Here is a 24,789-nt window from a genome sequence, read left to right on the forward strand (position 1 = left end):
GTGTGTGTGTGTGTGTGTGTGTGTGTGTGTGTGTGTGTGTGTGTGTGGGTGCACGCACACACGCATACATCCATACATGTGCATGCACACATGTTCAGGGATGCACCACTTAATTGGTTAATTAGCTAATAAGTGCTTTTCTGAAAAGCACTCTGAAGAGCTCTGTTATATAATTATTTGAGTAATTGTACTAAGTGAAATTGTGCCATAAGAAATAAACTGCTTCACTTGAATAGATTTTTTTTTTTAATGATGCTATTATATTACAACAAAATTTTCTTATTAAGGGATCAAAGATTAAGGGAAAATGACCAAATATTGGCTATTAATCACACACTGCTGGATCAGAACGTTTCCCATCAGCAAGCAATTGCATTATTGCAACAAACCACTGGATCTTTGCGTCTGGTCGTGGCCAGGGAACCAGGCCACATGAAGAGCAGTACGTCCACCAGTCTAACTGATACAACTGTGCCGGAAACAGTGAGTTGCAAACTTGGAAAAATAACTCAATTTTGAATTATGCCACTGATTTTAATAAGTGTAAAGACATTTAGAAGGTGTCATTTTACTTGTCATACTTTGAGAAAGATCATCTCTAAATATAGCATTAGCATATTAAACAAGATACTCTGTTTTTTCAACATCCTATGATTCTCCTCATTTAAGATTATCAGTTAACATAGAGGATGAATTGTAGTATTATGTTTAACTTATTTGGTGAGGGAAAGAGTCTCGTGTTCCTTGGTGCTGTAGGGAGTTCCTTAATTAAGCTGAGAGTTTTATTAGAGATTTACTATTAAGTATCTTAAGTAAGATTTAGTTATTTTATTCCAAAAATATTGAAAATTATTATTGAAAAAAATTTTTGTAAGTTAGATGGGATGTTTATGATTAGATTATTTATACTGCAAAATTACAGAAGTTTTCCTTTTCACGTAAGCATGTCTACTGAGCAATTTAAAAGAATAAAAGTATAAGTCTCTTGGAAATCTTTAAAGTTGGTTTATAACATTTTACGGATTTTGGCCTCCATCTTCAGAATGCAGGCTAATAAATCTTATTTTCTTATAACACTAAGTGCTAGCTGATTAATTTTCATTCACTGGGACAAAAGAAAAAATAGACCATCTGGGTACAGGACAAGGTCACAACACAAATTTATGTGTAGACATTTTCCCTCTTGCAATCAGTGATATTAATACAGCACAATTTACATAATAAATAGAATGTACAAAGTGGGAAAATGCTTTGCACAGTGGGTAAGAACAAGGGCGCCGGAGCCAGGCTAAGGTGGGTTCGAGTCCAGTTCTTCCACTTTCTAGCTGTGTCCTATCAGGCAGGTTCCTTGACTCCCCCACACCTCAGTTTCTTCTTTTACTTGGAACTAGGAACAGCATCCACTTCACAGAGAGATTAAATGAGAATGCGTGTGAAGAGCTAAGCATGGTGCTTGGTACAGAATTTACACTCTATGAGTATTAGCTGTGATCATTAATTCAGGTGTATTTTAGCAAATCTTTTTACTCCGCAGATACTAGGTAGTGTTCTAGACATGAATTTATTAAGTGTCCCAATATTCCTGATCATTTAAAAAAATTTTTTTTTAAAACGTTTATCTTTATTTTTGAGGCAGAGAAAGAGCATGAGCAGGGGAGGGGCAGAGAGAGAGAGGGAGACACAGAATCCGAAGCAGGCTCCAGGCTCTGAGCTGTCAGCACAGAGCCCGACGTGGGGCTCGAACTCGTCAACTGTGAGATCATGACTTGAGCTGAAGTCAGACACTCAACCGACTGAGCCACCCAGGCGCCCCAATTCCTGATCATTTTAACATTGCACAGTAACTTTCCAACTTAGTGTAATAATAGAACCAGTAAGTGTACCCTGCTGAACTTGAGATGGAAGATTTGGTTCTGCTTAGATTATGTGACTTTAATGCACATTTCTGGTGGGAACCTGCTACTTACAGGGAAAATGCGTATGTCTCTCAGTCTGTTTTGGACAGTCCTATTGCTAACATCTTCAGTGGGGCCTACCTTTCCTTTCCCTCATAAGAGTCTGTTTAATTAGTCTCTTTATGTCCTTCTCAGCATTTCATTGTTCACATTGCTGCCCAATTAATCTTCCTAAATCACTGCTTTGTTCTTGTGCTCCCCTTTCTAAAACTTTCAGTTATTCCTTCTGCTAATCCAGTGAAGTAAATCCAATCTTTTTAAAAAAAATTTTTTTAACATGTATTCATTTTTGAGAGAGAGAAAGGGTGAGTGGGGGGAGGTGCAGAGAGAGAGAGGGAGACACAGAATCCGAAGCAGGCTCCAGGCTCTGAGCTGTCAGCACAGCTGACGTGGGGCTTGAACTCATGGACCATGAGATCATGACCTGAGCTGAAGTCGGAAGCTCAACCAACTGAGCCACCCACATGCCCCAATCCAATCTTGTTCTAAAATGTTTTGTTTTATTTTCAGGGAGAGAGAGCATGTGCTGGGGGAGGGACAGAGAGAGAGAGAGAGAGAGAGAGAGAGAGAGAGAGAGAGACAGAGAATCCCAAGCAGGCTCTGTGCTGGCAGCACAGAGCCCAATACGAGGCTCAGTCTCATGAACCTTGTGACTTGAGCCGAAATCAAGAGTCAGCCACCCAACCAACTGAGCCACCCAGGTTCCCCAACTAAATCCAATCTTTTGACCACATCTTTGACTCATTCTGTTACCTGGTCCATCTTTGCTCTTACATTTCCCTTTTGCTTCAATGTATTTTTTCTCCATAGTGCAATTAAAATGCTACCTTTTTCTTGAAGGTTTCTGTAATTCTTCATTGGATTTGACCTCCTGTCTCTGCCTCCCCTATCTTCCCCCTGCCAACCCTTATAATATTTGAGGTTCTCTTTCAGTTCAGGTAGACACATATTTATTGGTTCCTCCTGTGGGCTGGGCATTGTTCTAGATATTGGGTAGAGACTAGAGAATGAGACATGTCTCTGTCCTCTTAGAGCTACATGTCTCTATCCTGTTAGATTCGATATTCTTTCCCATTTTAATTATTTGTGTTTTAGATTATCTCTCTACTGGATTATAAGATTCTCAAGAGCAGGGACCATATGATCATCTTTATCTCCTAGCCTTCAGTATGAATGTTCAATTTGTGGTATATCTGTTACTTCAGTAATTATCGGGAAGCTAAGCATCTATGTCTCGCTAACACTGTGGCTTTTATTTGCTATTAATTTGTAGGTTCATTGGGGCCATATTGAAGATGTTGAGCTCATTAATGATGGCTCTGGATTAGGTTTTGGAATAGTTGGAGGAAAATCGAGTGGTGTGGTTGTGAGGACAATAGTTCCTGGAGGATTAGCGGATCGAGTAAGTTGACTTGTTTATTTTCGCTTTGGTATTATACAGTTTAAAATGTATGGTTTGAAATGTAATTTTATAACATGGGTTACTAGGATATGTGATTCCATAAATAGAAATGAAGTGTTGCTAAAAATGTTTATCCCCCCCCCCCCCCATAAATGTTAATACACACTCAACTCGGCTTTAAACAGTTCCTAAGTCAGCTTTCTTTTTTTGGTGGAGGGGGAGGTTCTGTTGTTGACAGTCTTCCTGATTCCATCAGAGAACAGTATTTTTGTTGAAGAATTGTTAATAGGTATTGTATTTTGAATATTTGTATTCTCTCCCAGCGTATCTTTCAGGGGCCTAAATGTTAAACTCAGAAGGTACAGTGATTATAAACATTTGTCCAAATATTGTATGTGGTAAATTTTACTTGATTATGATTTTCTGGCATCATAAGTCAAATGACTACACTTCATTATTTAGCAGTTTTTAAACTGAAAGTGAGCCTTTTTTTTTTTTTTTTTAAAGTAGGCTCCTTGCCCAACATGGGCCTTGAACTCACAACCCCAAGATTAAGAGTCATCTGTTCCACTGACTAAGCCAGCCAGGTGTCCCTGAAAGTGGGCCATTTTAAAACTTATTAACTATTTCTGCTTAGTTTTACACTGAAGAAAATGTTACACATTACATTCAGTTTTTAGAAAGTACTCTAGAAATTTGGTTATGACACCACTTAATGATGAGCCCATAGTATGTAGACTGTGATAATCAGAATAGTATGTAAATTTCACTGATTGATATTCAGTTACCTATACATTTATCCCTTCTAATAAGTGTAAGTAAAGAGGAATCTGCTATGCAAATGCAGCTTTGAGGCAATTTCCTTAGCGCTCCATTTCTATTCAAGGTTCTTCTCCCTTCCACAGTATTTAGAGAAGCAGCTCTCAGGGTTTATTCTGTGGGGGTCCCTGAGACTCTTGAAGGGAATCCGTGGGATCAAGACAGGCAAATGGCACCAGACCGTGCCAGTGGTCACTGCAATCTTCTCCACTGTGTGGTTGCAATGAAAAAGAAAAAAAAAAAGTCTTACTACAGGAAGTGCAACAAAGAGTATTGTTTTTTAGTCAATTTTGACATTGAAGTGCATGTGTGACAAAACAGCACTCCTGTCACATACTGAATTTGGATGGTGGTTTTGAGACAAATATTTGTGAGACAAACTAGCTGCTTTTTTATACAGAAAACACTAACGATTTTTAAAATTCTTAAGTTTTGTGCTCTCATTCAAAATAATTTTTTTTTAAAATGTTTAATGTTTATTTTAATTTTTGAGAGAATGTGAGCAGGAGAGGGGCAGAGAGAGAGGGAGACACAGAATCCAAAGCAGGCTTTGTCAGCACAGAGCCCCATGTGGGGCTTGAACCCACAAACCATGAGATCATGACCTGGGCCGAAGTCAGATGCTTAACCGACTGAGCCACCCAGGTGCCCCTCAGTCAAAAATCTTTTTTGCTAATATGGTGATATACAGTGTTAGTTTCAGCTGTACATGATTCGATGTTTGTTAATACTGTGAAATGATCACCAGTCATCTAGTTAACCTCCATCACCACACATATTACAGGTTTTTTTTTTCTTGTGATGAGAACTTTTAAGATCTACTCTTAGCAACTTTCATATATACAGTACAGTACTGTTAACTACAGTCACCATCCTGTACGTTATATCCCAATGACTTACTTATTTTATAACTGGAGGTTTGTAACTTTTGACCAGTTTCATACATTTTGCCCACCTATGCCCTCCCTCTCCCCCCCCCCTTTCTGGCAACCACAAATCAGGAAAATCATTTTTATTTTTGAAAAAATAATTGAAGGAAAAATTATGGTTATTCAGATTTGGGAGCTTGGCAGACATTTCTTTGAAAATGGATGAAGGAAGCTTGTCACTTCAAGAAAAACGACTGACATTTGTTGGCGATGATAAAATTTGAACTTTGAAGCAAAAGTTAGAACTCTGGAAAAGTTGTGTCTTACCAGGAGTTGAAATTTCCCCATATTTAGACTTTTCTGATTATATTATTGCTGATATTAATACGATTTTTAAAATATAATGAAATATGTCAACATTTGGAACATCTGCATGAATCTGTAGATCAATATTTTCTGAAGACCAACATGTGATAGGACAATGTATAGGTGAAAGGTCCATTCAGAATTCAAAATTGAGTAATAGATTTTAATGAAACAGTATTTGAAAGTTTGTTGTTGTAGTTGCAGATGCTACATTGCCACTGAGCTTTAAGAAACTACAACTTGTCAAATTTTGGTGTGTTATCAAAGAATGGGCCTGAAGAGCTATTAAATACTATAAATACGTGTTCTAACCATGTATTTTATGGAGGCCAGATTTTCTTTATATACTTCAGCCAAGCAACATATTGCAACATATTGAATGCTAAAGCAGATGTGAAAATCCAGTTGTCTTCTTTTAAGCCAGATATTAAAGAGATTTCCAAAAATATTTAAAACTACCACTCTTCTCACCATTTTGTTTTAGAAAATATAGCTTTTATTTTCAAACTAAAAAGTGTATACATCAATAGATAAAATATATATTAATATATTACATGTATTAAATATTTTAAGAATTTCTCTTTTCTTTTTTTTTTTTTTTAATATTTATTTTTGAGAGAGAGAAAGACAGAGTGCAAGCAGGGGAGGGACAGAGAGGGAAACACAGAAGCAGGCTTCAGGCTCTGAGCTGACAGCTCAGAGCCTGAAGCAGGGCTTGAACCCACCAACTGAGATCATGACCTGAACTGAAGTCGGATGCTTAACTGACTGAGCCACCCAGATACCCCTTCTCTGCTATTTTCTAATTCAGTAGATATCAACAAAAAGAACCACATAAATAAAAGTGCTTTGAGATTCTCAGTAATTTTTGAGATATAATTGACACATAATAAACTACACATATGCAAAGTATACAGTTTAATAAATTTGATGGGGTGCTTCGGTGGCTCAGTCAGTTGAGCCTCTGACTCTTGATTTCGCCTCAGGTCATGATCCCAGGGGCGTGGGATCGAGCCTCATGTCAGGCTCTACACTGAGTGTGGACCCTGCTTGAGATTCTCTTTCCCTCTGCCCTCTCTCTCTCTCTCAAATAAAAAATAATAATTTTTAAAAGGTTTTGTTTTTTTAATGTTTATTTTTGAGAGACAGCACGATCAGGGGAGGGGCAAAGAGAGAGGGGGACAGAGGATCTGAAGCAGGCTTTGTGCTGATAGGGGCTTGAACTCACCAGTTGTGAGATCATGACCTGAACTGAAGTCAGAAGCTTAACCGACTGAGCCACCCAGGTGCCCCCCCCCCCCCAAATAATAATAATTAAAAAAACTAAATTTGAAATATGTTTACTGGCAAGTTTAAAGTGTGTAGGGCAGTCCAGCAGGCTGGAAACTCAGGCAGGAGTTGATGTCATGGTCTGGACTTGGAAATTTGTAGGGTCAGTTAGTAAGATTTCTTAGGAAACTGAGGCAGGATTTCTGTTAGAGTCTTAAGGCAGAATTCCTTTTTCTCTAGGAAATCTGTTTCTGCTCTTAAAGTCTTCAACTGATTTGATGGTGCAACCCTCCCCCCTTGTTATCAAGAGTAATGTTCTTAAAGTCAGCCAGTTATAGATATTAATCATAACTGCAAAATACTTTCACAGTAACATCTAGATTAGTGTTTCACCAAAAAAAACTAGGTACCATCGCCTAGCCAAGGTGATACATAAAATTTAACCATCATACCATCTGTTTCTTCAAGAAAATGAACATATCCATCACCCACAGAAGTTTCCTGTGCTTCTTTGTAATCCCCATTTCTGCATCCTTAATAATTTTTAAGAGTATGAAGCGTTTCTGAGACCAAAAGCGTTGAAAATGGTCATTTTATGGGCCTTCAAAACACATTTGGGGCAGAAAACATATTCTTTAAGGGTTTTTGGAAATTTTTTGTAACCTGGAAAAGGATGAAGTATTGTGGAATATTTTGATATCTTTTTCCACATTTCCTCCCCAACACCCCCCCTCACTTTAGCAATTTTCATAGGCTTGTTTGCTGAAGTAGCATTTTTCAAGATGCAAAGTGGAGTAGTTACTGTGAAAAACAAAGGGTCAGATAAATTTAGAAAACACCAAGTTAAATAAAATCAAATAGACTTTTTTACTGTAAGAATTTTCTGAGCTTTTAATATCCTAATGTGCATTAAGAATTGTCACAAGGAGAATATGATGTGCAGTTTCCCAAATTAATCCCTTTGAGACACTGTTGGGAAAGGCCCAGGTCTGATATTTAGCCTTTACTGGAAGGGATTGTCACTATTTCAGGTCATTAGGGAGGGGGTTGTGGTATGCCCATCAGTCATGATGGAGAAGCAAGTGTTTATTTATACCAGACATTGTTATCTACCTAATATATATTATTCTCATGTAATCCTTGAAACAGTCATACATTTTATTTTCAAATTATAGATTTGAAAGCTGTTAAGAAATTGCCCAAGGCTACTCAACTAGGAAATGACAAAGTCAGGATTGAGCCCACATCTATCTGACTCTGAAGCCTGTGTTTTACTGCTTAAATCTATTTATCTAAAGTTCATCCTAATGTTTTTCTTTTTCTGATGTATACTTGTCCAGAGTTGGTCTAAGCTTATCAGGAAATAGCCAGCTCTAGAAGCAACAGAACAATTGGCTTTTTCCTGTAGGGAATATGGTGAAGTCTGATCATAGGGGACAGAGACATCCCCTCTCTCTTCTCACCTCGGCTAATGGCAGATAAAATCTCTTCAACAGATTCTGTGTGTTGTTGCTAAGCCTTTACAAGTTTTTGCTCATGTAGCCTGAACATAGCTTTAAATTTTTTTTTTAATGTTTATTTATTTATTTGAGAGAGATTGAGACACAAGCACGAACAGGGGAGGGGCAGAGAAAGAGGGATATACAGAATCTGAAGCAGGCTCCAGGCTCTGAGTGGTCAGCACAGAGCCCGACGCAGGGCTTGAACCCACAAGCTGTGAGATCATGACCTGAACCAAAGTCAGATGCTTAACCAACTGAGCCATCCAGGCGCCCCAGCCTGATCATAGCTTTAAAAGAATTAAAGGGAATTATTGCTTTTAATTAAAATGTACTCCTGTTTTGAATACTAATGTTCACTCTTGACTATTGCAATCTTTATGGTAAGGGAATACAGATGTCTTGGGTCATTAGTTTAAGTGTGATCAAGATTGATCATAAAGTGATACCTACGTTCAGCTAGTGGGGTTAATTAATATTACTTTCTTCAAAGAATATAAGATGAGATAATAGAAAGTTAGAAAAAGAAGTCCATATTATTTAAAAGATTTTTATGAAATAGCTCTTTAGTGTTTCCTTTTGTGTGTACAGATAATACACAGTTAAAAGGTGGGTACAGTTGAGGGAGTGTGGCAAAAAACACCTAACTGAGGTCACTGCAGCATAAAGGGTCATCAGAAAGCAATTGATCAGAAGCAATTGATGATTTGCTATAAGCAAGACATTAAGCTAAAGACTTTACATATAGTATTGAGTATAATGCCCACAACTCAGAGAGGGATTTATTCTCATTTTGCTTAAGAAGGATCTGAGATTTCGGTAGAATAAGTAACTGACATTTGGTCATACAGCTTGATCGAAGTAGAGCCAGGATTTGAACTTGGGTGTTTCTGACTCCTAAGCTGGTCCTTGTCCTTCTGCTGTCTACTGCCTCTAATTGTATAAAGTAAACGAAAAAACTATTGATTTATATGAGCTTTTTAAGAAACACTGAGATTTAATTACAATGACCAATCATTTAATGTAATCAGGGCCAATTCCATGGATAGGAAAATTGTATTGTGTAAGGGGAGTTAAAGACTTACAATCTATGTTATAAATCTATAATCTATAAACCTATAGACCTACCTATAAACCAACCTGTAATCCTCAGCCTCCAAAATTCACAGTACCTGAAACATACATCTTTTGAGAATTCCGTTCAGCTATGACAAAAGTTTCAAAAATTTTCAGCAGTTAGAACTTTTGTTTTTGTTTTTGTTTTTGTTTTGAATTAAAAATGGGTAGTGTAAAACTTCATTTTACATAAGTATCTTTCTTGTGGTCTGGAGAAATTCTAGGGAAATCAGGTACACTGAGTTTATCCTGTTTTCTCTAGAAGGTAACTATAGCAAAGCAACCTATTTAAAAGTTTTCACGAATTATTGACATTTTGGAGTTAGGCAATTATGAGTCACATTAGCTCTCCAGTAATCTTTCATTCTAAGAAAGAATGTAACCAAGCAAGGATTGGAGGGTGGGTGTGTACTATGAGGAATTTTCAGCCTAGAATAAGTGAGGCTCAGCTTGAGGCCATTGAATAGTTGGTTATTCCCAAGAAATTTTGCTTTGAGTATATAAACAGATATTTTCCTTATCCTTAAATATTTGATGAGGGCTGTGAGAATTTGAGTAGAATAGGATAGATATACTTAGATGTATTATCTTCCTTTAATTCCTTAAGGAAAAGAGTATTTATTTTATAAAGTCGCTGTTTTCTGCCAGTGTTAGGTTGTCTTTTGATTAAAGACCAGTGATAGAATTGGCCTGGCATTGAAACTAGTAATAATTTTATTTTCTGTTTTTAGTTTAAAAAAAAACCCAAATTTATTTATTTTGTAGCTTTTATTTTAAAGCTTGAATTCCTTTAGGTATTCAAATAGTTTTATTTTATTATAATATATTTAAAAGTTTTTAAATTTATTATTATTTTTTAAAGTAGGCTCCATGTCCAATGTGGGGCTTGAACTCACAACCCTGAGATCAAGAGTCACATGCTCAGGGTGCCTGGGTGGCTCACTTGGTTAAATGTCTGGCTCTTGATTTTTGCTCAGGTCATGATCTCACAGTATGTGAGTTCAAGCACCACATAGGCTCTGCACTGACAGAGTGGAGCCTGCTTGGGATTCTCTGTCTCCTTCTCTCTGTGCCCTTCCCTGGCTTGTGCACAGGCTCTCTCTCTTTCTAAATGAACGAATGAATGTCACATGCTTTACTGACTGAGCCAGCCAGGTCCCCCTCATCCAGTCTGCCTATCAGAGAACTTAAGATGCAAAGTAATATATTTTTTTAGCCTATAATTGCTAACTTAGAATAAGTGATACTTTTAATGCTTTCACAATAATCTGTGGTACCCTATTACATCAGCTGTTATCATTATTTTTAATTTAATTTTGAGAGAGGGAGAGAATCCCATGCAGGCTCCAGGCTCTGCGCTAAGCCCGATGCGGGGTTCCTTCTCACGATTGTGAGATCATGACCTAAGCTGAGATCAAGAGTTGGACACTTAACTGACTGAGCCATCCAGGCACCTCTGCCCCCCCCCGCTTTTTTTTAAGTTTATTTATTTTTGAGAAAGAGAAAGTAGATCAGCTGTTTTAATTTTTGTGCCTTCCATACTATTTAGCCTATATGCATAATTATTTTTCTCTTGTGAAAGAACCCATGGGTTAATAAATTTTTATACTTGAATGTTTGATTAGCATGCTCTGTGTATTTTTATTTTTAAAGTAATGTCCACACCAAGTGTGGAGCTTGAACTCCCAACCCCTAGATCAACAGTCACACACTCCACTCACTGAGCCAGCCAGGCACCCCAACACCCTGTCTTTGAATGTTGGCATAGCTATTTATTGGCTATCACTGATTTATGATTTCTGTTAAAGAAAAGAAAGGACTCTATGCCTTTTATTTTCCTTGCACAGTAGACAGGTTATGGAAGGAGAATGTTGATCAGAAAATATCAGTAAAATGTAATGCTTAGAGCTTCAGGACTTAAACAAGGTAGCTGTCATTTTGGTGTCTTTCCTATCAATCTGACTGATGATTGTTTTTGCGCTTATGAATTCCTTAGAACACCTGTTTTTCTGGAAGAAGAAAATGTTTGACTTTCAGTGACAGATGCAAATTATCTACATCATTTTAAATTGAATTGAGGTAAAATAGGGAAAAAAATAGTGCCTAAGGAAGTAACTAAATATGTACTTATGGTGAAGTGCCCTTCTTTAGCCAAGTATGAAAACACTTATTTGACAAATTCTTTATTCTTTGGCCCAGCCATAATTTTGTTCAAGGATGGTTTGATTTACAGAGGCCGCTTCACCCTTGTTTTTCATCATAAGCACTGACTTCTTCTTGAGTATTTGCTTTATCTCAAGTTGTTACATTGATAGAATATCAAAATTATCAGTGCTTAAAGTAGAAATCCACCATTTCTTTTAATTTTTGTTTTGTTTTTGTTTTTGAGAGAGAGCAAGATAGAGTATGAGCAGGGGAGGGGCAGAGAGAGAGAGAGAGAGAGAGCGAGCGAGACAGAATCTGAAGCAGGCTCCAGGCTCTGGGCTGTCAGCACAGAGCCCGACATGGGGATCAAACCCACAAACTGTGAGATCATGACCTGAGCCAATGTCGGACACCTAACCAACTGAGCCACCCAGGCGCCCCAGAAATCCACCAATTCTTTTTTGCTTTTTGCATCTTCTTTTTTTCTGAGTTTCTAAATTGAATTGCGTTTCTGTTTTCCTCCTCTTCTCCTTTTCCGTTTGCTTCTAGGGCCTTTTCTAGACTTCAAAACAAAGCCCATAGCTTTTTACTCATTCTTTTTTTTTTTTTTTTTACATTTATTTATTTTTGATAGAGACAGAGCACAAGTGGGGGAGGGGCAGAGAGAGAGGGAGACACAGAATCTGAAGCAGGCTCCAGGCTCTGAGATGTCAGCACAGAGACCCACGTGTGGCTCAAACTCACAAACCATGAGATCATGACCTGAGCCGAAGTCGGATGCTTAACGACTGAGCCACCCAGGCGTCCCAACTCATTCTTTTGATCTAATACCTTCATCCAAGTTTCTGCAAAATTGGACAAAAGGAAGGATGGGGAATAGACTTTTTAGTCTTAAGATTTTTTTTGTTTTGTTTTTACTTTTTTCTTCTGAATTTCACCTATACCTTACAGAGTGCCTTTTGGAGCCAGGAATATGAAGCCTAGTACTGCACAAGCCTGATGGTCATTGCTCTATTCTCAGGCTGTCTTTCTCTCCCAGTTGCAAAATACCTACTTTTCATCTTCATTTCACTGAAGCTTTTTGACAGTTACAGTTTCTTGGAGAACAGGAAAGCAGTAAATTGATCTACTAGTGTCACTTTGAAGATATTGAAGTGTAAGATAAAGGACTAATGAGAACTGGTCTTCACCGGGACAGCTTGGGTTGAACCTAGGTTCTCTTATTAGCTTTATGACCTTGGTCAAGTCAGTCAACCTTTCTGAATCTCCATTTGTTCATCTTTAAAGTTGTCCCCCTCAGGGGCTCTTGGGTGGCTCAGTCGGTTAAGCATCTGCCCCTTGGCGTTGGCTCATGATCTCACAGTTCATGGGTTCAAGCCCCACATCACAGTCTGCACCATCAGTGCAGAGCCTGCTTGGGATTGTCTCTCCCTGTTCCTGTCCCACTTGCACTGTCTCTGTTTCTCTCAAAATAAAATAAAATAAACTTTAAAAATTATAAAATAAAGTTGTCCCTCTCTGAATGAGATGATATATGAAAAGTGATTTTCGACCTGTAAGGTATTTTGCAGGTATAATTTTTTGTAACCAACTATGTGTTAAATTTTGGTATCTTTAATGTAGTAAAGATAAGTAAAGAGAATTCAAAATTTCCAATGAAACAAAATGCAGATGGGTCTGCTGTTTCAAGAATTTCACAGTTGGAGGTAGAATGGAAATGTTAAACATTTTGAACTGATGTGCTTTTTTATTGTTTTAAACTTTTCTGTGCATGAGATACACACATAGAAAAATGTACATAGGAAGTATGTATGATGGCTGTGCACGTTTTAAGTAATGAAATAATCACCGATGTACATATCGCTTAGTTTAAGAAATAGAATGTCACAGGGGCTTCTGGGTCACTCAGTCAGTTAAGCGTGTGACTGTGATTCAGGTCATGATCTTTAGGTTCATGAGTTCAAGCCCCACATAGGGCTCTCTGCTGTTGGCACAGAGCCTGCTTCGGATCTTCTGTCTCCCTCTCTCTGCCCCTCCCCCACTGGTGTGCGTGTGTGTGCATGCTCTCAAAAATAAACATTTTACTTTATTTTTTTAAATATTTATTTTTTCGGGGCACCTGGGTGGCTCAGTTGGTTAAGTGTCTGACTGCAGCTCAGGACATGATCTCACGGTCCGTGAGTTCAAGCCCCGCGTCAGGCTCTGTGCTGACAGCTCGGAGCCTGGAGCCTGCTTCTGATTCTGTGTCTCCCTCTCTCTCTGCCTCTCCCCTGCTTGTGCTCTGTGTCTCTCTGTCTCTCAAAAATAAATAAATTAAAAAAAATAATAAAAACATTTTTTTCTTTTTCTTTTTTTTTTTTTTTAACTTTTATTTATTATTGAGAGACAGCATGAGCATGGGAGGGGGCAGAGAGAGGGGGAGACACAGAATCCGAAGCAAGCTCCAAGCTCCAAGCTGTCAGCACAGAGCCCAACGTGGGGTTCGAACTCACAAACCGCGGTATCATGACCTGAGCGAGATCATGACCTGAGCCGAAGTCAGATGCTTAACTGACTGAGCCACCCAGACGTCCCTCAAAAATAAACATTAAAAAAAAATAAATAAAAGAAATGGAACATCACATATCCTTGCTTTAAATTCATCCAGAATCCTGACTTTATATATGCTAATGACTCCTAAATTTAACTCTGTGGTCTGGACTTTTCTCCTGAACTCCAAATTTGTATATCCAGCTGCATATTTGACATTTTCACTTGCATGTCTAATAGGATCTCAGACTGGCTATCTCCAAAACTCCTCATTCCTACTCCCACCCATCCATTGCTCTGTAGTCCTCTATCTCCATTAATAGCAGCTCTGTCTTTTCAGTTGCTTAGGCTAAAACCTTGGAGCTTTAAGTCCTTTTGTCCCCTCACACCTCCTGTAGAAACTATCAGTAGGGTCTGTTGAAAGTTCATTAAGAATACATCTAGGATCTCACTTCTCAACACTCCAACTGCTAACCCAGTCTGTAGGCTACCACTATCTCTAGATTACTGCTTTAGTCTACTAACTGGTATCTCTGCTTCTGTTGCTTCCTCTCCTGTAGTCTATTTTCAGCACAGAAGCTTGAGGATCTTGTTAAAAGTAAGTCAGATAATGTCACTTCTCTTTCAGAACACTTCAGTGACTTCCCTTCCCATTGGCTCCGAGTAAATGCTCTGCACTGCTGACCTCAGTTAATGCTCCCTTCTCCTCCTGACTACTCTTCTCTTTGCTCATTCTCTTCCAGCTACACTGATATCTCGCTCATCCTTACACATGCCACTGAGTTTTCTGGCCTTGAGAGTTTCTAGCTTTATGCTGGAGGCTTCTGATCCAAGCTCCTTCCCTTCTTGAGGCCCAGGGCTTTCTGATCTCTTCCTTACTTTTGTGGCCATTAATACCCTGGCTCCAAGCCATCAGGCATGAAGTGATGCCCTTGAGCAAATAAATGACTCTTTTAGAATTCTAGATACTATTCTCCTTTTGAACACATCCTCCACCCCATCTTTTTTTTTTTTTTTTTTTTTTGGCAAAGATTTCCTTTTCTCTGTTGCCAGTTCAGCATTCATTAAGACTGTTATGTTTTATTTAACGTTTTATAGATGGCTTCTTTGTCAGCCATTTTGCCAGAATTGAAAGTCTGATGAATTGTTATTAGCTAGTGAAGTTAGATCGTTGATTTCTTAGAATATTTTTTTATTATTGTTATTTTTCTTTAATTTAAATCCAAGTTAACACAGTGTAATAATTTCAGGAATAGAATTTAGTGATTTATCATTTACATATAACACCCTGTGCTCATCCCAACAAGTGCCCTCCTTAATGCCCCTTGCCCATTTAGCCCTTCCCCCCACCCCCTCTCCCCTAGCAACCCTCAGTTTCTTCTCTGTATTTAAGAGTCTCTTATGGTTTGTCTCCCTCCCTGTTTTTATATTATTTTTGCTTCCCTTCCCTTGTGTTCATCTGTTCTGTGTCTTAAAGTCCTTATATCAGTGAAGTAATATGATATTTGTCTTTCTCTAATTTCGCTTAGCATGATATCCTCTAGTTCCATCCATGTAGTTGCAAATGGCAAGGTTTCATTCTTTTTGATTGCTGAGTAATACTCCACTGTATATATAAACCACATCTTCTTTATCCATTCATCCATCGATGGACATTTGGGCTCTTTCCATACTTTGGCTATTGTTGATAGTGCTGCTATAAACATTGGGGTGCATGCATCCCTTCAAAACAGCACACCCATATCCCTTGGATAAATGCCTCGTAGTGCAATTGCTGGGTTGTAGGGTAGTTGTATTTTTAGGTTTTTGAGGAACCTCCATACTGTTTTCCAGATTGGCTGAATTTTGTTTTTTTCTTGAATTAAAGGATGGAAGACTCCAGACAGGGGACCACATCTTGAAGATTGGTGGCACAGATGTGCAGGGAATGACCAGCGAGCAAGTTGCCCAAGTACTAAGGAACTGTGGGAATTCAGTCAGGATGCTTGTTGCAAGAGACCCAGTTGGTGAAATTTCTGAAACCCCTCCCCCCCCTGCAGCCTTACCCGTAGCCCTGCCTGCTGTAGCCAACAGGAGCCCTAGTGTTGTGAGTATACAAACCATTCTTTAATCTTAAATACTGGATATGAGATCCTGCAAGATTAGAAATCCCTTCAACTCAGAGTGCCAACGATTGTGAGTAGTGTCCCCAAGGAAGTTAAGAAGAACCCTGCTAAGAGACCTTAGATAAGTTTGATTTTCTTTGTTGCTGTGTCTCAGGGTTAAGTCATTCAGCCTCCCTGAGCTTCAGCTACTCCTCTGTAAATTGGAAAATAATAGTACTTGCCATTTCTTTTTCTTAAATAAAGGCTTTTAAAAAACTTTTAAAAGTTTGTTTAAAAAAAAATTCCTTTTTGGGGCGCCTGGGTGGCGCAGTCGGTTAAGCGTCCGACTTCAGCCAGGTCACGATCTCGCGGTCCGTGAGTTCGAGCCCCACGTCAGGCTCTGGGCTGATGGCTCAGAGCCTGGAGCCTGTTTCCGATTCTGTGTCTCCCTCTCTCTCTGCCCCTCCCCCGTTCATGCTCTGTCTCTCTCTGTCCCAAAAATAAATAAAAACATTGAAAAAAAATTTAAAAAAAAAAAAAAAAAAAAAAAAAAAAAAAAAAATTCCTTTTTAATGTTTGCTTATTTTTGAGAGAGAGGGACAGAGTGCGAGTGGGGGAGGAGCAGAGAGAGACGGAGACACAGAATCCTAAGTAGGCTCCAGTTTCTGAGCTGTCAGCACACAGCCCAATGCGGGTCTTGAACCCATGAGCTGTGAGATCATGACCTGAGCTGAAGTTGGACGCTTAACCAGGCACCCCTTAAATTTTATTTTAAAGTAAGATTCAAACCCAACATGGGGCTTGAAATCATGACCCCGAGATCAAGAGTTGCATGCTCTACCAACTGAGCCAGCCAGAAGTCCTAGTACTTGTCATTATTACTTCATTAGAGTGGTGTTGAGGCATCCATGTATTGGAGGGGAAACTAAATATTGGTCAGTGTATGAGTTACTACAGATAGGAACAGAATGACCAAAGGAAATAAATAATATTTGTTATAATAATCATTATTATTATCATCAAACACCTAGAATTGTTGAGGTCATCTGAAATCCTCACAGGAATTCTGCAAGACAGGTCTTAATCTTTCATTAAGATAAGATTGCAGGGGCGCCTGGATGGCTCAGTTGGTTAAGCGTCCGACTTCAGCGCAGGTCATGATCTCACGGTCCGTGAGTTCAAGCCCCGTGTCGGGCTCTATGCTGACAGCTCAGAGCCTGGAGCCTGCTTCTGTGTCTCCCTGTTTCTCTGCCCCTCCCCTGCTCATGCTCTGTCTCTCTCTGTCTCAAAAATAAATATTAAAAAAAAAAAAAATTAAAAAAAGAGAAGATTGCAATACATGAAGGAACCGAAGTCCAAATTACTCATTATAAGTCATAAAGTGAGGGGTGTCTGGGTGGCTCAATAGGTTGAACATCCAACTCTTGATTCCGGCTCAGGTGATGATCCCAGGGTCATGGGATTGGGCATGGGTTGGGCTCTGTGCTGTGTGTGGAGCGTACTTCAGATTCTCTATTTCCCTCTGTCCCTGTCCCCAACTTGTGCTTTTTTTGGCCCTAAAAAAATAATAAACGTATAAAAACAATCATATAGTGAGTAAGTTGAAGCTGGGATTTGAATTCAGGTCTTTCTGGTCCTTTCCAAACCCTTTCCAACCATCACACAGGCTCTGAATCAAGGGGTAATAAAGCAAATGGAGAGAAATAGTTTTTTTTTTTTTTTTAATTTTTTTTTTCAACGTTTATTTATTTTTGGGACAGAGAGACAGAGCATGAACGGGGGAGGGGCAGAGAGAGAGGGAGACACAGAATCGGAAACAGGCTCCAGGCTCTGAGCCATCAGCCCAGAGCCTGACGCGGGGCTCGAACTCACGGACCGCGAGATCGTGACCTGGCTGAAGTCGGACGCTTAACTGACTGCGCCACCCAGGCGCCCCGAGAAATAGTTTTTAAAAGGAGGGGCCATGGAAGAAAGAAGGAGAAGTGATTTTGGTGGGAAGAGGTGGAAGACCGTCATTCATCTGCATTCGAGGGGCTGTTCTACGAAGTTGTTGGCCTCTCCCTCTTCAGCATCTTGTCGCTGGAAGTTTTCTGTCGGAGATGTTAGCATCATTTTTGTTTTCCTCCCCAGACTGGTTACAGCCACTTTCTTTCCTTCCATTACTTTAGCTCTCTTGAGCCTCCAATTCAGTAGTTGGGATCAATGTAGCTATGTGATAACTGAGAATTTGATGCAATCACCCGTTTCCTTTCTCCTGTTAGCGTTTTGAATCAGATCATGTTTTTAGACACTTTATTCTTTTAAAGAACTATTTTATTTTTTAATTTATTTTTTAATTTTTTTAATGTTTATTTATTTTTGAGACAGAGAGAGACAGAGCATGAACGGGGGAGGGTCAGAGAGAGAGGGAGACACAGAATCTGAAGCAGGCTCCAGGCTCTGAGCTGTCAGCACAGAGCCTGACGCGGGGCTCAAACTCACGGACCGTGAGATCATGACCTGAGCCGAAGTCGGACGCTTAACCGACTGAGCCACCCAGGCTCCCCAGAACTATTTTAAATTAGAAGACAAGTAATGAGAAAAGGTTCTAGGTCGACAGTTTTTGCTCACAATTATTATTCACAATAATTCTTAGCATTTGTTTCAAAATTTTTCTTTACATTTGGTTCTTTTTTATTTATTTTTTGAGAGAGGGAGGGTAAAAGTGAGTGAGAGGGAGAGAGAGAAGCGAGGCTCACCCGAAGCGGGGCTCACCCGAAGCGGGGCTCGAACTTAGGAACTTTGAGACCATGACCTAAGCCGAAGTTGGATGCTTAACCAACTGAGCCACTCAGGCACCCCTACATTTGGTTCTTTTAGATAAAAATTTATCCTGAGTTTTTTTTTTCTAAGTGGCTGTTATTAGTTTTCTGTTGTTGTGTAACAAATTATCACAAACTTTGTGGCTTAAAACAACATGCTTTGTTAGTTCACGGTTGTGCAGTTCAGAAGTCTGGGTAGGATGGGCTGGGTTCTCTACTTAGATTCCTGTGTGGCCAAAATCAAGGGCTTGCCGGACTCTTATCTGGATGCTCTGGGGACAGTCTGTTTCTAAGCTCATATAGACTGTTGGCAGAAAACAGCTCCTTGCATCTGTAGGACTGAAGTCTCTTTTCTTTGCTGGCTGTCAGCTGAGGCCCTCTCAGCTCCTCGAGGCTCTCCGTGGAACTTCTCATAGGACCTCTTCATCTTCAGACCACAAGTCCAGCCCTTATACTTCAAATCTTTGTCACTTCCTTTTCTGCTGCCAGCCAGAAAACTGCTTTTGAAGGGTCTGTGATTAGATTAGATGCACCTGGATAGTCGTCTTTTTGCCACATACTGAAACATAAACACAGGAATAGCACCAGGAATCAAAAATCATGGGGACCATCTTAAGATTCTCTCTGCCACAGGTGCTAAAAAAATACTTGACAAACCATGCACAAATTGACTGTGTACACAGTTATGGAACTAAATATATATCATTAAAAAGTTTTTTTTCCTTTTAAGACAGTTCTCTCTCTCTCTTTTTTTTAGGACAGTTCTCTTTTTGAAACTTATGATGTTGAACTCATTAAAAAAGATGGACAAAGTCTTGGAATTAGAATTGTTGGGTATATTGGAACTCCTCATACAGGTAAATGAATCATTTCCATTTTGTATTTGGAAATAATTGTAAAGGATGTTAAGGTTTCTAGATCGTAAAATTAACTATCTGCAGACTTTAATTTAAACACTGAACAATAAACCGTGTATTTTTAGTGGCAACCAGTTACTTTTCAGTGATTAGAGAATTACAGTTTTATCTCAGTAGTTTTATAGCTGACTTGATTTTCATTAACAAGGATTTAATTATCCAACTCATCATATAGCATTTGAATTGTACCTTCTTTTATTTCTTAAATATATTTAAAATATTGTGACTGTTACATATTATGACACTTTAGATGTGATAAAATAAAAAGATTACTGTATTTCATATTATAAATGTCAAAAAAGTATTCGTATAATCACTATATATATAAAACAATTTATTTGATTAGAATTATTTTCCTGTCATATAAAAGGGTTCTATTGTAATAATAAATACATGGCCCAAGTATTTCTGAATAACATTCCCTCAGCTCTGACATGTAAAGATTTGGTAACTTTCACTGTACGAATTACTCTGTTATTATAAGGCAGTCATTAGAGTAAGGTAAAATAAATTTTTTGCACAAATATTTGCTAGTAACATGAATTCAGAGGTATGAAATGTTCTAGTTTTTTAAAAAATAGCAAGATTAGAAAGTTAATTTTTTTAAAAAAATTTTTATTTTGCATACTTACAGCAGGTGGAAAGATTAAGAGTGCTAATGTATTCAAAGTCCTGAATGAAATTCATGTCAGGCCACCTTGTGCTATTTTAGCCTAATGAAATAACTGTTTTCAAACCTTTAGATTTTTCTCAGTGCCACCTTTATTAGGTTCAGAATTTAAATGAGTTCCAAAAGAGCTAAGTATGGATTGTATAATAATGTTGGGGGGAAAAAAAACTATATTGAATAGCTCTTAATATGCTGTCTGGTTAAAGAAATCATGACTTTGTTCCTAAACTTGTGGCTTATGACTCAAATACTCTATTAAGTTTTTAGAGTGTTCTTACAAAGTTAACAATACACACACAGAGTAAAATGAAAGTGAATAATAGACTGAGAAAATCTGATGTGTATGTTACTGAATAAAGAAAAGAATCCTTTACCTTCTTTACCTTCAAAAGAAGTTTTAGAGACTGGGCAAGGGGCAATGGTAAATCCAAAAACTAGAACATTTAAAAACTCAAACTCAGGGGCACCTGGGTGGCTTGGTCGGTTAAGCGTCCTACTTCCGCTCAGGTCATGATCTCATGGTCTGTGGGTTCGAGCCCCGCGTCCGGCTCTGTGCCGACAGCTCAGAGCCTGGAGCCTGTTTCAGATTCTGTGTCTCCCTCTCTCTGCGACCCTCCCCCATTCATGCTCTGTCTCTCTCTGTCTCAAAAATAAATAAACGTTAAAAAAAAAAATTTAAAAAAACCCAAAAAACTCAAACTCAGCATGCTATTTAACATGTAGTCTTTCAAAATAATATTCATTTTATTCCATTCATTGGACTTTTGAGGGGGTTACTTAGTTCTGAAAGGGATAGAAAAATGAATGTAAGAAAAGTCTAGTCAGAAAGAAATATGTAAGTAACTCTAAATTATTTAAGGATAAGTGAAATATATGTTTTAGTAGAGATCTAAGCAAACTATCATGACAGTTGAAAGATTAAATTTGATGAAATAAAGAATTCACAAAGAAAGGTATTTGCGCTAGTCATGAAAAAGGATTTTAGTAGAAGGGGTGAGGTTATAGGAAGAAAAAATCGATAAGAAAAGGGATAGCATCATGACAATACTTAGTGTTTTGGTGAAATCTCAAGTCTTGTGTGTGTGGACTTTTGTCCTGTTGGAGGGATGGTAGTTGGATGTAAGGAAAAAAAGACATTTGGGGCAGAGAATAGAGGTCCTTGAGTATGAGTCTATGAAATTTACGATTATTTAGGCAATAGGAATCCATTGGTGTTTAGTTTTCTTCTACTGACAATATTTTAAGTTCATTTGAAATGAAAGAATAAAAGTACAAAATCATCCAGAGTTATGGTTTTCATTTTCCAGTTTCTCCTCCAGTCTTTGCCCCTAGGAACGCATGCTTTTTATACAGTTGTAATTTTTATATAGCCATTTGTTTCTATTTAAATATTTTATAATATAAAGATTATGTAACATTGTGAAGATTCTACTTAAAAAAAAACAAAACACGGGGCGCCTGGGTGGCGCAGTCGGTTAAGCGTCCGACTTCAGCCAGGTCACAATCTCACGGTCCGTGAGTTCGAGCCCCGCGTCAGGCTCTGGGCTGATGGCTCAGAGCCTGGAGCCTGTTTCCGATTCTGTGTCTCCCTCTCTCTCTGCCCCTCCCCCGTTCATGCTCTGTCTCTCTCTGTCCCAAAAATAAATAAACGTTGAAAAAAAAAATTAAAAAAAAATAAAAATAAAAAAATAAAAAAACAAAACAAAACACTATGTGTACTTTTCCGTATCTGGGAAGCTAACAGTGAACTAAACGTAGGCCAGAAGACCAGGTAGGAGGCAGACTCTTGTCTTAGTGCTGGTGAAAAGTGACGAGGTCTCTGAGGCAGCAGGGAGAAGGGGGACAGCCCAAGAGAAGAGGCTGAGACTGCCTGGGCTCTCCTGAATTCCAGTTGGTGGTAGAGCACATTTCATCAAGGTTCCATTACTGATGATTTTTCCAGAAATAGTCATCAGTCACATCATTTCAAATTCGGGTCACTCGTGATGGTGACAGTTTGAAATAATCCATCAATTTCCCTGCTTGTGTTCAAGATAGTATTTATCAAGCCTCGAGTCAGCCCCTGTAGCTAATTAACCTCTTGATATGAATTTTGCAATCAAGGTCTAATTAGAGCTTTCTTCCTTTTTCCATATGTTTTCGTGCACCTCAGGGGAGGCTTCAGGGATTTATGTGAAAAGTATAATACCTGGCAGTGCTGCATACCACAATGGCCAAATTCAAGTGAATGACAAAATAATTGCTGTAAGTACCTGTCCTCTGTTTTAGAATGGAATCAACTTGGGGGGTCGGGGGGGAGTTATCTTTATTATAATGTGTGTGAGAGGAGAATGGCTTCGCATAATCTCATAATGTTTCAAAAAATTGAGTGTCATCTCATTGATTTGGACTCTTGGGGTTCTAAATTCGTTTGCTTATTGTTTTTGTTTTTCATTGTGTGTGAAGAAACAAATCAATAACCATATTCGTAGGAAGAAAATATATATATATATATACACATATATCTGAAAGATGGTCTGCTATTCTTCTAGAAAAGACTTTTAATTTTTAAAAAATGTTTTTATTTATTTTTGAGAGAGAGAGAGCGCGCGAGCGAGCGAGCATGCTCATGAGCTGGTGAGGGGCAGAGAGAGGGAGACACAGAATCCGAAGCAGACTCCAGGCTCTGAGCTGTCAGCACAGAGCCTGACCCAGGGCCTGAACCAATGAACCGCAAGATCATGACCTGAGCGGAAGTTGTCAGATACTGAACCGACTGAGCCACCCTGGTGCCCCTAGAAAAGACTTTTCAAGCACCTCTGTGTTTTTTAAACTCACTCATTTTTCACACAAAATAGGCTATTAACCAGATCTTTTTATCTTTTCATGAAAGTAATTTTTCTACTAACCGTAAGTAATTTTGAATACATACAAAAAAATAGAACTATTTTATATATTGGAGAATATAATAATTACCTTTTGTCAATTCAGACTGGTCTTTCTTCATTTAGTAGAAATTGGTTAAATTTTAAAGTTTATTTGAATAATATTTTTGAAGCATACACACACACACACACACACACACACACACACATTTAATTTAGTGATTTACATAGAAACAAATGTTCATTGGTGTCATTTGAATCTTCGTCCTTCAGGGGCGCCTGGGTGGCTCAGTCAGTTGAGCGGCCGACTTCAGCTCAGGTCACGATCTCGTGGTCCGTGAGTTCGAGCCCCGCGTTGGGCTCTGTGCTGACAGCTCGGAGCCTGGAGCCTGTTTCGGATTCTGTGTCTCCCTCTCTCTGACCCTCCCTCGTTCATGCTCTGTCTCTCTCTGTCTCAAAAATAAGTAAACGTTAAAAAAAAAATTAAAAAAAAAATGAATCTTCATCCTTCAAGTCCATCTAGGGAAGCACCTTTCATGACTCTTGGCTTAGGAAGCGTCTTGTGATTTGCCGGGTATGGAGTCAAGCAGTAAGCAGTGGATGCTTTGGAGAAAATACTTCTAGGGAAAACTAAAAGTAATGGTTTGGCCAGCGTGGGAGATGAGGCCTGTGTGTTCTGATGGACTTCAGAAATGAGGAATTGGGCTTGACTTAGATTAGTAAATCCATTTCTTGCGTATACTTCTTCACAGCACTAGAAAACCCAATGGGAGGAGATGTGTGTATCTCTTCTGGAAACTACCACATAATGATATGATAGAGGGATGAAATATTGGATGACCTCTTCAATGTTGATAATACAGGCTTGTAGTTAGTACATCTTGAGAGTTGTGTTTAACAGTTGACTATCTTTGAAGGCACTTTGAATTTTGAATAGCATAAGAGACTAAGACCTTTTCCCTCTGAGGCTGTCAGTTAAAATGTGTGACTCTCAATTACAAGTTTGAATTTGCTCTGTAGGTTTTCAGGACATTTGTCAGCATGTTTCACTACTAATTTTGCCTCCTATTCAAAAATAATTCCTTAGCTTTAATACAAATTTGTTTTGGCATAAAATGAGTTGCCTGATTTTATTCTGCCTTGTCAGAGTTGAAAATAGTAGCTAACTTGAAGCTCCTGTTTAATGTGTCTCTTAACATTTTAGGTTGATGGTGTCAATATTCAGGGTTTTGCCAACCAGGATGTTGTTGAAGTGTTACGAAACGCAGGGCAAGTGGTACACCTAACTCTGGTTCGAAGGAAGACATTTGCATCTGCTTCTCCACACGAATGGCCTTCAGACAGAGGTAGTTCATTCCACGATCCCTCTCCCCACCACGTAGTCTAGGTCTGGAAGAATATCTTATCTACAGAAGTTGCTCTGTGAGTCTGGGAAGGAAAAACTGCCCACCTTGTGTAATGTAGTGATGGAGAAATGAATCAGC

The 24,789-nt window shown here is 38.7% G+C and overlaps 1 protein-coding gene across 4 annotated transcripts in view; it reads left to right on the forward strand.

The window, feature by feature from the left end:
• The window catches only part of PATJ (PATJ crumbs cell polarity complex component), a 372,856-nt gene that overhangs the window by 25,305 nt on the left and 322,762 nt on the right, over positions 1-24,789 (forward strand). For all 4 annotated transcript variants that reach the window (XM_040470436.1, XM_040470437.1, XM_040470438.1 and 1 more), the window contains exons 6-11: positions 288-483; positions 3,229-3,357; positions 15,837-16,055; positions 19,612-19,711; positions 22,594-22,685; positions 24,510-24,651. In XM_040470436.1, coding sequence (XP_040326370.1) covers positions 288-483; positions 3,229-3,357; positions 15,837-16,055; positions 19,612-19,711; positions 22,594-22,685; positions 24,510-24,651 — 878 coding nt within the window. The remainder of the gene's footprint in view (positions 1-287; positions 484-3,228; positions 3,358-15,836; positions 16,056-19,611; positions 19,712-22,593; positions 22,686-24,509; positions 24,652-24,789) is intronic.

The sequence above is a fragment of the Herpailurus yagouaroundi genome, unplaced genomic scaffold (assembly GCF_014898765.1).
Source record: "Herpailurus yagouaroundi ecotype Mexico unplaced genomic scaffold, PumYag 77, whole genome shotgun sequence".
Classification (NCBI taxonomy): Eukaryota; Metazoa; Chordata; class Mammalia; order Carnivora; family Felidae; genus Herpailurus; species Herpailurus yagouaroundi.